This window comes from Ziziphus jujuba, chromosome 10 (assembly GCF_031755915.1).
Source record: "Ziziphus jujuba cultivar Dongzao chromosome 10, ASM3175591v1".
Taxonomy (NCBI): domain Eukaryota; kingdom Viridiplantae; phylum Streptophyta; class Magnoliopsida; order Rosales; family Rhamnaceae; genus Ziziphus; species Ziziphus jujuba.
The window spans coordinates 22,790,830-22,804,779 of NC_083388.1; the positions used below are offsets into that span (position 1 = coordinate 22,790,830).

General features: G+C 28.2%; 1 protein-coding gene across 1 annotated transcript; it reads right to left on the minus strand.

Annotated features, from left to right (window-relative positions):
- Positions 1-1,822: 1,822 nt before the first annotated feature.
- On the minus strand, positions 1,823-4,122 carry LOC107412067 (probable LRR receptor-like serine/threonine-protein kinase RKF3). The gene has a single exon (XM_016019769.4). It carries the CDS (start codon positions 3,893-3,895, stop codon positions 1,967-1,969), a length of 1,929 nt encoding a protein of 642 aa, XP_015875255.3. The 5' UTR covers positions 3,896-4,122; the 3' UTR covers positions 1,823-1,966.
- Positions 4,123-13,950: the final 9,828 nt, after the last annotated feature.

Sequence of the window (13,950 nt, forward strand, 5' to 3'; positions counted from 1 at the left end):
ATATTTGGTGTGGGTTTGACAGTTCCTCTTGGAGGGAAGCATATGGGGAAATTTACAACTTTAGTCATGAGACACGTGATTAACAAGCTTTTGAAAAATGAGTCTTTTGGGTATGTTATACTCGCACCTATAAGCACCCTTTGTTTTGTAGCTACAACTTGTTGAATAAAACAGCACGACCATTAGTGTGTGAATATAGCATCATGAATCATGATGTATTTGGAAATTAATTAAATTAGATGATCAATAATTATTAAACATCAAATTTGGGCTTTTGTGCGACCATATAGGAGTTTCTTAATAATATGCTGAATGATATTCCCTCTTGCTGGCTTCTGTTTCAAAACTTGTCCTATATATCCTGGCTTGGAATATTGCTAATGTTCTTTTCTCAATCTGTCTTTTTTCCCAATTGCATTATTTCCAATATTCAGAAAATGAAATTCAACCTATTCTGCTTTTAGTTCTGTCCTATTGGAATCATCAATTGTTGACCTAATCCATATTTCGGATCTTAAGGGATAATTTGACTAGGTCCACTTAGGGACGTGAATAATGATTTTCTTTGACCCAGTGACAAACTTTAACCCAAAAAAACAAGGCAATGACATTCTTTTGTTTTTACCTCTTTTTTTTTTTATAAAAAATAAATAAAAATTGTTGAATGGCATTCTTTGATTTAATAGTGGACCCATAATTTCTTTCCAAAGGAGGCACCGTTAGATAATATTTTTTTAAAAAAATATATATTAATATAAATAATAAAACACAAAAAATTATTATTCATAAAGTAATTAATGAAAAAATCAATATTTATTTTGAGGCATTTCCAATTTTCATGTTGATTTTCATTTTAAAATATTTTCAATAATTCATTTCAAAAAGGTATATTTTCAATGAAGAATAAACTAATTCCATGTGATATAATGAATCTTATAAATTAAGATTAATGCAAATATATTTAAAAATTATCAACAAATTTATGCAAAAATAGATAATTTCGTTAGGAATCATTTAACTGAAGAAACTTAAATAGTGAATTAATTATTAACAATCAAAAAAGTATCCTATCAAACTAAAAAATTATGTCGTAAAAAAAAAATATATATATATATATATATATATATATGTGAACAATTTAAATTAGTGAAATTTTGAAAAATGTAATTGAGTATTATTTGTTAGTTTATAATTTTAAATCAAACTAAAACTAGAAGAATTAATTAAGATAATCAATTTTTAATACAAAAATCATAATAAAAGATATATTTATTAAAATACACAATCAGACATACTAGAAGGGAAACATTGCCTGGTCACCTGTTCCCATTAGGTTATATGCGAACTTGCAAGTTACATGTGAAGCATCATGTACTATCTACTATAGACTTCTATTTGTTTGGTTGGAATGCAACCATAGACTTTTCTGCAAAGGAACTAAATAAATGCATATGACCTAACCCACTCGTTCTTAGAGTTTGGCTTTTTTTTTTTTTTTGCTAATTTGCTTAGACTTTGACTGTACAGCAACAATGAATATTTATAACTTTCACTTTCTAACATTCCACCTTTTGCTCTGCTAATTAAGCTTTCATATCCCTTGTTACACGTCTAGGAAATGGCAAAAGTCATATATTTACCAGTTTTGAGAGAGACAAAGTGTAAAAGTTTTCAGACAAAATTTTTATGAACATCAAAAATTCCAATTACTGTTTTAGCATCCTCCAGGCTCCTCACAATCCCTGAAGCAGTTTGCAATGGCGATATTTCAAATTTCAAGTCAGTAATAAGTTGAATACTGAACTTTTTATGTACAGAAATGGAATTATCAAGTTCTATTGCTATGATATAGTTCGAAAAGAATTGAGGTCTCAATTTTTATACATCAATATCTTGTATAGAATGAAACTAAACCCAAATCAACAAGAAACAAAGTTTAGCAGAGGCAGGGGAAAATCAACAAGTCTTATTTCAAACGTCTTCCGTTCCCATATTGATCTAGAATGGGATGGTCACTGTTACAAATAAATGTTTCAGGGCTAGGAAAGTAATTTAAATTATTAAACCCTATTGACTGCTCTGTGTCAGCAATACTTTCTACAAGAGATAATGGTCGATCTGGGATCGGAGGAACCGGAAAATTTGCTTCGAGTATATTCACAATCTGGTCCATTGTTGGCCTAGCTTGTACTATAGGATGAGAAGAAACAAGTGCAGCCAAAACATATTTCTCCATTTCATCTTGAAGGCCTAATTCAGGCATGCCTTCATCAATGATATCCAACACTCTACCTTGTTTTACTAGTGACCAAGCCCAATCTGTCAACAGCAAAGTATTCACACCGTCGAATTCGATCACTGCTTTTTTCCCGCTCAAAAGCTCAAGAAGAACAACCCCAAAACTGTACACATCACTTCTCTCAGATAATTGTCCATATAGAGCATATTCTGGTGCAACATAGCCCAATGTCCCAGCAACCCCGGTGCTCAAATGTGAATACCCCTCAGGAGCAAACTTTGCAAGGCCGAAATCGACCAGTTTCGGCTCAAAAGTCTCATCCAAAAGTATATTGCTTGGTTTAACATCTCTGTGAATGATACCAGGTTGCACCCCATAGTGTAAATAAGCCAATCCACGTGCCACACCAAGTGCAATCTTTTGACGAGTAGGCCAACTAAGCTTCTTTTTCTCTGCCCCTGATCCAAAAAGATGATCATAGAGACTTCTATTGTGTACCAAGTCACAAACAATTATCCTCTGGTGGCCTTCCAAAGGGACAGTTTCGGTACAATATCCTCTCAACGCCACAAGATTCACATGCCTAATGCTGGCAATAACCTCCACTTCATGTGCAAAAGTTTTATCAGCTGCAACGGAGCAGTTCTTGAACCTTTTAAATGCGACTTCAGACCCATCTGGTAATATCCCTCTGTACACATTCCCATATCCTCCCATTCCAATTATATTTTCCCTTGAGAAATTATTAGTACTTTTCTTAATTTCCTGAAATGTCAGCTTGAAAAGTTTTGTATTTCCACCAATAAAGTCCCTCTTTGGAGTAAAACCCATCTCATTTTCAACCATATTCTTCTTCTTCATCTTTCTGTGCCTTCTCCAGAAAATCCATACCACCCCAATTGCCCCAATGAAGCCACAGACACTACCTGTTACCACAGCCCTAAAAACTACGTGCTTCTTCTTCTTCTTATGAGTTGGGAGCAAATCTATGGAAAACAAACACTTGGCGGTGTCGAAATTAGTCGGTCCGTAGGGATTGGCAACAGCTGCAGCGTATATAGATGGATACCCAGTACAGTCAGATGCATTGCCATCATTAACACCTCTGAAGTAAGACTCACTTACAGTTGACAAACTGTCTAGACACGATGAACAAGACGAGCTGTTGCTCAAAGACTGATTGCAAGAGCTCCAAATCTTCTGCAAGTCGGATTGAGAGATAAGTTTTTCGAACTGCGACCGCGTTGTGATATTCAAGCAACTCTCCCACATCAAACTGTCCTTGAATCCACAGGTGGATCGGACTCTGAACCCGGGTAACAATTCATCGACCAAACCCTCATAAGCAACCCAGCAGGCATCTGAAGCAGCCGGAGGTGGGAAGAAGTAGCCTGTGGTTTGGAGGTATTGGGAGTGAAGCAAGCGAATTGCTTGAAACATGTAGTGGCACTCTGTTTGGACGTCAAGAAACACGAGGCGTAAATTGCTTTCATGGATGATTTTGCGAAACCCATCGATGTCCAAGGGACAAAGAGAAGAAGAAGAAGAAGAAGAACCCAGTTTTCTAGTTGGGGTCGCATGGTCCGCAACAATGGAGAAAGTGAGATTGGGAGAGACAGAGACTAACACAAGAAAGAGGAAAACGAAGAAAGGCATTTGGAATTGGAACTATGTCTTTTTTTTTATGATGGGAAATTTGATGATAATCATTGGGTTCTGCTTCATTCCAAATCATAACTTAATATTTGATCAGAAAATTCCACGCTTCACCTGGTTTTTTCTACTTCCAAATATAGAGGACGATGACTTCCACTGATTTTTAAAATTTGGAATGTTTGTGTATGATTAATCATACGTATATAAGCACTTCTTCAGATAGAGGGATATATGGTCAGATGAATCAGGACCCTCAGATGAGTGAAAGTTTGATAAAATATATGAATCGGATGGTTATTAATAAAAGGAACTTTGTTGTGGAGTTTGACTCGTTCTTTAGTTTTTGTGTGCTTTATTAATGTCTCATTTTGAATGAATTATAAACCGTTGAAAAGCTTCTCAATATTAGTTTTAAAATTGTTATCTAAGAGTTCTAACTAGTCAGTCAACCAATATAATTTGTCGTTGAATATTAGAATGTTGAATTTGACATATTGGATGGATTACATCTTTCTTTCTTTTTGATTTTATGAGCAAAAATTTAAAATTAACGTTTGACATTTGGGTTTTAGAATGAGCTTGAAGAACAACTTAACCTACAAGGAATAACATAAAATATGAAGGGAAAAAAATGAGTTGGTCAAGAAATTGTACATTATTCCAAATATTTTGCAGCAAAAAGTTTGAATGTCAACACAGGTATGAGCCTTCTATATGTAGCAGAATTTTAGAGAACATGAAATTAAGTACATGATGTAACATGAGTTAATCGTATAATTAGATCATAATTAATGACATGTCATAGTTTGCCTGACTTGCCTTATTTTTCTTTCAATAATATTTTGTGTTTTAAAGGTCATATTTCTGGTTTTCTTTGAGCACATCAACGACATCTTAATGTAATTAATAGAAAAAAATTAAATCACTAGAATAATACTAAATTATCAACTAAATCTATCAATATGTATACAAAATGCTATATTTGTATACTAAATGTTATCAGTTTCACACAATAATAATATAATTTAATTATAAATATGTGAACTCTAAAAGTAATAAGTATAATTAAAATAAAACAATAAAATATTAACACATAATATTTATTATAATTTGATAGATCTATTTAGTAGCTTTAGCATTATTTAAAATATTAATCTTTTTTTTTATTTTTTGAAATAACCCCTCATATTATTCCGAAACATTATATACAATTTCTTCATATATATATTTATATATATATATATATATATATATTCCTTTCTTTCATCATGTTAAATGAATATATTAAATATTATCAAAATAAACTAAAAATAAAATATTCCTTTCTTTCATCATATTAAATGAATATATTAAATATTGTCAAAAGAAACTAAAAATAATATATATATAATTATAAAAAAACTAAAATTTTAAAAAATAATAAAAAAACTTAAGAGCTCGAACTTGGTCAACCCATCTGAAACACATAAAAAAAAAAACAAAATTCCAAAATCTGATCCACATTGAGCATGGGCCTAATATGGTCTGAGCTCAAGCCAGTCAAATTTCTTTTTGAGTTAGGCCCAAGTTTTAGATTTTTAATATAGGTTTGGCCCATTGGGCTACCAAGTCAGGCCAATATGAATCCAACCTAATTAACTAGTTAGATAAAATTTATAATTTTATAATTTTTTTCTATTTTCATTCAATTTATTGTCAAATATTTATTATATTTTAAGTTGTATTTGCTTATTATTTGTCATATTTTATATTTGATTATCATCATAAGATAAGTTGTTATTTTTATTTTATTATTCAAGGTATTAGGAAAAAAAAAAGTATTTTCAAGATATTAGGGAAAAAAAAAAAAAATCAAATTTTGAGATCTAAATTCAGGACTATGTTTGAAACCCAAAGCCCAGGATTCATATCGGAACTAAAACCCAGCATAGGAATGAGCACCTGAACATAGGAATTAGCAACGGCTCCAGCATATATAGACGGATACCCAGTACGGTTTAATGCATTACTAGACCACCAAAGTCGGTGTCATTTACAATTGACAAACTGTCTAAACAAAGATGAACAAGACGAGCTGTTCATGGAACCTTACTACGTAGGCAGGTAAGGCACTATCACCAATGCACACACACTTCAATACTCTTTCAATTTAATTATGGATTATGTTTCGACATCACTTAATCCAACTAAAATACAGTTTCCCAAAATTACACATAAAACCAGAATAACATTCAAATAGATTGCTTAAGTTCAAATGTGCACTCATGGAGTGTTTTTGGTGATATGTGTACTCGTAAGAGAATATATAATTAACCATTCACCAAAAAAGAATATATAATTAACCATAGATTATTAACTTGTGTTTTTATTTTATTTTTTTTGCCAATTTTAAGCAGTTGTAAAATTGGTTAATATATGCATTAAACATACATTATTACGTAGTTTTATTTATCTATTTATTTATTTTTATTATGAAATTTATTTAACTATTTATTTTTTAACTATATTTTTATTGGGATAAACAAGTAACATGTTATTTTTTACAAATAAGTTTGGATTTTTTCTTTTCTTCTTATTAACTAAACGGATTGGATTTTAATTAATAAAATTTACCACAAACATGATGCAACACAACATATACATATTTCAATACAATTCATTATAGTTTATTGAAAATTAAAGCTTAATTAATGGAACCTTTCCACATAGTCAAAAAGGGAATTAGGATTGAAATGAGCTAAAGGAACTTTCAGATAGCCTTCAGTCAATCCTACACTTGATTGCTTCACAATATAATATAGTGTGAAGTATTGTACAAGCTTGCAAGGTTATCTAAACATTGAAAACCAACTTCACAAACAAACAAAAAATAATAATAATACTAATAAAAGAAAAAAACAAACAAACACAAAATTTAAAATTCAAAAAATCAGGAATCCAAAAAAGAAACCCAAAAAAAAAAAAAAAAAAAAAATCACCTCATCCCATTCTAACTCCTATTGCTATTTGTGGAATTGAATCTGGATGAACAAATGATGGAGGAGGTGGCAGAGTAAATGAATAATGGCCATTATTTCAGCGTAACAGAGACTCTTAAGACGGAGAATGAACATCCTTCTCCATCAAGACATGTAGGAAAATCTCAAACCCCATGAGGGATTTGTACTTTGGTGACACATCCATTGACAAAGCACATACTTTAAACCCTAAAATCACAAATTGAAATCGAAGAATGTAATCAAAACACCGATTCAAAGAACATTCAATTTCAAGCAATAAGGATCGATTAATTAGACTCTAAAACTAAAATGTAATTCGATTAAAACATTCTAAATTATAATACAGTTATAGTTGTATTATCTAATTTAAGCTTGCGTTTCATAATGCACCCCTTCATGATCGAAGAAGTTTAGACGTTTGAAATGGTCCCATTTTCTTTGTTTTTCTACCATGAGATCGGAAAAAGAAGAAAGGCTGATTAAATACATAGTTTTTTTTTTTTTTTTTTTTAATGACTGTATTTCTTTTTGCTATGTTTTATGGACTGCTGAGAATAGCATAAATCCAAAACTTGTAGAGAAGGTAACAATGAATGATCTTATATCTGGAAGGTAGGCCTATAATCTACTATTTTAATGTTCAAATAGTTGTGCAAAGGGAGATCAAAAGAGATTTGAATATTAAAATTAATGAATCAGTTTTGAGCATAATTATTAGTTAATGTTAATATCATTCTAGATAATTTAGAGCATTTCTAATTGTTTGTAAATTGTTATATTTTTATTGTTATATCAAAAATATAGACAGAGATTAAAAAAATTAAAAACTTCTTTAATGATTTTGTCCTTTTTTTTTAAATTTTTAATGATTATATTTGTTTGTTTTACCGAACTGATATGGTTAAAAAAAAAATTATAATCAAAAGAATGTTTATTTGAGAAGATCTATTAAACAATATAATTTACTTTTAAAAGAAAAAATATATAAATAGATCACTACTAATTGTTATTATTTTTAATATATATATATATATATATACACACACATATACATATAAAAAGTATCAAGATTCAGTTGTATTAAATTAATATATTCTAATGTGCAAAGTGTATAGCCTCTGTCATGGGCATGCCCGTCCACAGGTCCTGCTCAAAAATCCGATGGGGCTTAAATTCTTAGAATTAAATTAGTCTAGAGTCTAGTTTAGTGATACCTAAATTTTAAAAGACTCAACCGTAATTATGTTAAATAAAGAATCAGTTTCTATTATGTTGAAAAAAAAAAAATCAGTAGAGTCTTTGATACTTAATAAAAAAAATTATAAATAAGTATGTAATAATTTATTAAATTGAATTATTATAAATTTTGTAATTATTAAAATAGAAATGGTGTATATAAGTTATTTTTATTGTTTTTTTTTTAACAAAAAAATAATAATTTATATGTAATTATATTACGAGACTTTTTATGTTAAAATTAAAAAAAAATCTAATAAATGATACTTCTTTTATAATTTTATTTGAGTTTTTATTTAGAAAGTTTTAATTTGAGTATGATTGTTTGATAGGATAAAAAATAGATATAGTATAGTATTATATAAATTAATTAAGAATATTTTAAAAATCTAAATTTATATGACTTGATTATAGAATAATTAGATTTTTAAAATTATTCTAGAAATTAATTATAGAATCTCTTTTATATCTGTCAAACTTTTCAAATAATCAACTCTATTATATTTTCATCAAACATCTAAATGGTAAATAAATTTTTCATAAGACTCCCAAAATTATTACCAAAATAAGTCTAGAAAGCTACCATTAATTTTATTATTATTATTAGTAGTAGCAGCAGCAGTAGTTTGAAAAAAAGAAAAAAAGAAAAGACTTTTTCTCCGTTTACATATATAACCATTCATACGTACGTTATTGTGAAGATATATGGAAATTTCTTGCATATCCAAATGTTTAAAACATGGACCAGTAAAAATAAGAAAACGATAGCTTTTGCTTCTTTTTTCTAATTATTGTTAATATTATATAGTTTACCAAAACAAAACCAGAAAGACGTGCATGAATTCTGCACAATGGCATGGATTAATTTGTCACACCCAAGAGCCCATTTCTCTTGCCCTCCATTTTTAATTTTTTTTATTTTATATTTTTCATTATTTTAATATAGATTTGTTAATGATTATCAAACAATTATACCCGTCTAAATCAGGAAAAAAACTACAACATACTGTAAGTATCAGAAAGTTTTTCCCAAATTATAAGCCAAGTTTAATACTTTGAGCATGAATGTCCACGTCTTTGAGCCGATTACTTTTCATAAACACACCATTATTTTTATTTTATTTTTTAAAAAAAGAAAAAAGTCTGTACCGACAGTCATGGTAGACAAATATGTGGGATCCATATGGTGTGGGTTCCACAATCCAGGTGCTACTCTCTTAGAAGAACGGTACTCCAGAAGAGCAGAAAATTTCCTCCATTATTGCCATATATTGATGACTCCAAACAGTGAGTCTGTAAACTCAGCAACCAGCATAGCAGGTTGTTCCATCTCTGCGCTCTTCATTTCACTACTCAAAACACAACCTAACAAAACATGACCACCATCATACATTCCATTCATATTTCACTTCTTTCTTTTCAACTGTCTTTTCGTTATTGTTGAAACTTCCTCTTCATAGAAAAATAAAAGTAAAAACATAAAAAAATTTAAAAAAAAAAAAAAAAAACTTCTTCTTCGTTTAATAATCTAGGCGCTAAAGTAATAGAATGAGGTAGTATAGTCACCGACATCTAGAATGGCAAATGGACTTGATTGGAAAATCCCATGGCACTATTCTAATTAAACTTAATAACTAAAATTGAAAATGAACTTGATTTAAAAAAATGTTTTCCTATATGGCAGATTTTTTATGAAACTTTCCTATATGGTGCGGCTAATATGGATTATTTTAAGGAAAATCGGGATGCCACATAAAATGTTTTTTTATCATTAATTTTTAATGGAATTCTAACCATATCAAAATTATATATAACATGCTTTATTTTTTTTAAGTAATTTAATGAATTAGAATTAATTTTTATCAATATTGTAACAATGCAATTGACATGGAAAAAGAAAAAAATAAACTATATATGATTGAATGATTGAAAAACGATATGAGTTCATGATATATTATATCAGGGAAAATATATAAATAAATAAAAATGTTTATGTAATTTTATATTTATAGAGGTGTGGGGAGTCTTGTGGCTTTGTTTTTTTTTTTTTTTTTTTTTTTTTTTTTGGGTCAAATGGAGTCTTGTGGGTACACCATGGACAAAACTACATTCTTGATTCTTCCATGTCTCTCGTAAGTGTGGGTGACACTGGGGACTTTCTTTTTCGGGGTTATACGCCCTCTTTCCTCAAAATCCGACAGACCCAAACAAGTCCATAAACATCTGATATCAAATCCTCCGAAAATGTATATGCTGTGTTACATAATATGGAAATCTATATTTAAAAATAGCAACAAATTTGCTATCAAATCAACTTAATGGTATTATACTTTTTACAAAACTATTTAATTTTGAAAATTAATCTCCAATTAAACAAACTCAAACAAAATCAACAATTATAATCAACAATATTAGCATATTATTAAGTCAATTTGATAAGAGCTTTTTGATTAAAAGGATATATATTATAGATTTTGATAGAATGATATATTCCTTCTTTAAATTTAGCATGCCTGTGATATGTACTACCATTTCCTCTTTTGTTGACAATAATATTAAATTTTTTTAATTTTAAATAATAGCAACAATGGTTAATAAATATTTTTCACAGTTATTTTTAATTTAAGTACAATTATATTTTTTTATTTTGAAAAAATATCATCAATTTCCTTTTATATTTAAAAAAAAAATTATCATCTTCCTCTCATATGCTTTTATTTATAAACTTTTAATTTATTTTATTCATATCTCTATATAAATACCAGTTTTGAGTTTTAAATTTTAAAACAACTAAATTATAATTAGTGCAAATTTTAAAAAATATAATTGTAACGTACCCTAACAAGAATAATAGATGAAGAACTATGACCCTCTTTTTTTTATTATTATTATTATTCTTGGGACATATGATAGCTAAGCTAGCCAATATAATTTGAAAAGCCGAAAGCAAAAAGAAAATAATACCGAAAGCAAAAAGAAAATAATAATAATAATAATAATAAATAAATAAATAAATAAAGAAGAAGAAGAAGAAGCTATTATATACATATATATATATATATATATATTGAAGAAGAAGCTATTCTAGCTTACGCACAAAACCATCATTTCCAAATTCCAATATGTTTATATATCGGGTTTTATAAAAAAAAAAATTAAAAAAATATGTTTTTTATATCTGATGTACTTTTGCCTATGGCAATGAGGCTAAGAATGCGATAAATGAGGCCTAGGCTGACAGCACTTACCGTTATGTTTTCAAATTTGTATAATTTTAATAATTTTAGAATAAATATAAAGTAATAAAATTTTTCTATTAAAATTTTAGTTTTTATAATTTGATAATTTTTAAACAGTATAAAATAATGTCAATTTAACATTATTAAAAAATTATTATATAATTAATTTTTAAAATTTTAATAAAAAAATTTAATACTTATAGCATTATTCATAATTTTATTGCATTATTCAAAAACCATTTTATTCAAAATTCTAATAGATTTCAACTAGGTATATTAATATTTTTATAGAATTAAAGGATCTAAATTTGTAATAATTTTTTTTTTTGTTTCCTATTATTCAAAAATCAGTATAATTGATTAGACTAGATTCACCATTAGACACTGACATTTTTATAGAGATAAAGAATCTCAATTTGTATGCATTTTATTCCATGTGTGCATAATGATTTTAATAATTAAAATTATACAAAATCATGTTTCAAATTTTATATAAAAATTATTTCTAATAATTATCTAATGAATATAAATATATATATAAAAAAAAAGCATTGCACCAAATCTTTTTTTTTTTTTTTTTTTTGTGTAAAACACTACACCCTAATCATTAAATACCATAAATATATTATAATAAATAAAATAAGGAGGTACCTAGGCATAAGCCTTTTTACTGCCCTATGCCTTTAGCGGGCACTTATTTTGCTATCAAGCCGGTTGAGCATGTCAATCAGCAACCAACATAGCAGGATTAGATCTCACTGCCAAAAACATACCTAACGTAACATAACAAAACACCATCATACATTTAATTTATATTTCACTTCTTTCTTTTCAAATGGCATTTTTTTTTTTTTGGTGAATTTTCAAATGGCTATTCTTTATTATGAGAATATCCTCTTCATTTACTAATCTAAACACAAACTAAAGGGATAAGCTAGTAGTAACCCCCAATTACAAACCCCATATCACTAATCTGATTAAACTAGGAAATTGAACACCTCATAAGATTCACACGTGATCCACTGACAATTGTTATCCCCGATTGATTGGAAAAATGTTTTCCTATATATCCTGTTAGGGCTATTGTTGACTTGTAAGGCATTAAAATGATTGGTGTATTAAAGAATTTTGGTTAGGGTGGATTACTTTGTATTTGTATTAAATATCTATTAAGTGGTTATAAGGTGTTAAAAAAAAAAAAAAAAGAAGCTAATATGGATTAGGTGGGGAGTTTTTAAGAAGCTTTACTGTATAAAAAATTATATATAATATATATGTTAAGTAATTTTAGTATTATGATAAAAAAAAAAGAGAGTCATTTTAGCATTTTTATTTTATTTTTAAATAATCTAATGATACGAATGGAAAATGATACGACATATCATGAAATATTCTATGAGGTAATCATATGATTATAAAAAAAAAAAAAATGTTTATGAAATTTATAATTATAGGGTGTTGATAGTTATGTGGCTACTTACCCCATGAACAAAACGACATTCTTCTATATCTCTCAAAGGTGTGGGTGACATTGGAGACAGTGTTCCAGCCAAAACAGAAAAAAAATAAATAAATAAATAAAAAATGAAGAAGACGACATTGGGGACAGTGTATATATATATATATATTTTTATGTTGGGTTATAATGCTTCTTTTTCTTATTGTTTTTTCTAACACTGATGGCTCAGACAACTATCGGGCTCCGATTCCCAAACTAAGTTATTCAGATTTTTTTTTTTTTTTCTTGGTCAAACATTTAACAAAGATACATTGACAAAAGAAAAAAAAAAAAAAAATTCTTTAACAAAACCTATCTATACCTTTTCTTCAAAAAATAAAAAATAAAAATAAAATAAAATTCTACAACCTTGCATGTGGAACTGTTAGATTTAGCCATTGCCAATGGCACTCTTTGACAAATTGCCATTGCCAATGGCACTCTTTGACAAATTTAGACCATATATAGCAAACCCATATATGGATAAAATTAACCAAGCAAGATGGTAAGATAATTTATGCGTCTAATCACTTTTATAGACCATATATAGTCTCATAATTTGGTCAAAATATGAATAATTAGTTTTACTTTGATCAATGGCAAAACCGGTTGAAAGATATATGTCTTTCTATATATAGATAGTTAGATAGGATGACCCAAAAAAAAAAAAAAAAAAAAAAGAGAGGCGTTAATTATTTTCTTGATGGATAATGGGATAGAAGAAGTTGTTAACGAAGGATAATAATAAATTTTTATGTTTTCACGTTTAATTGTAAATACATTAAGCTACAGTCAATCTATTGTTTAAAACGGGTAATAATAGCCACACATTATTAATAATCAAAACATAACTATGATTTCAAATTACTCATAAAGATCTGAATGGAAAATAGAACACATACATTTGGGGAAGCAACTGTTGCAACAAATATGAGAAATGCAGTTGGTAAAATGCAAATATAGTAAAGGAAGAGGTGCAAATACAAAAATACCACCCTAATTAATGCTTTCTTTATTCTCTAACCCATAATCTCTAATCTCAATTATTATATTACTTTAACACTCTTCAGTTTCAAACTTGCT

Coding starts and splice junctions, on each gene's coding strand:
- LOC107412067 (XM_016019769.4), bottom strand. CDS start 3,895: ATGCCTTTCTTCGTTTTCCTCTTTCTTGTGTTAGTCTCTGTCTCTCCC.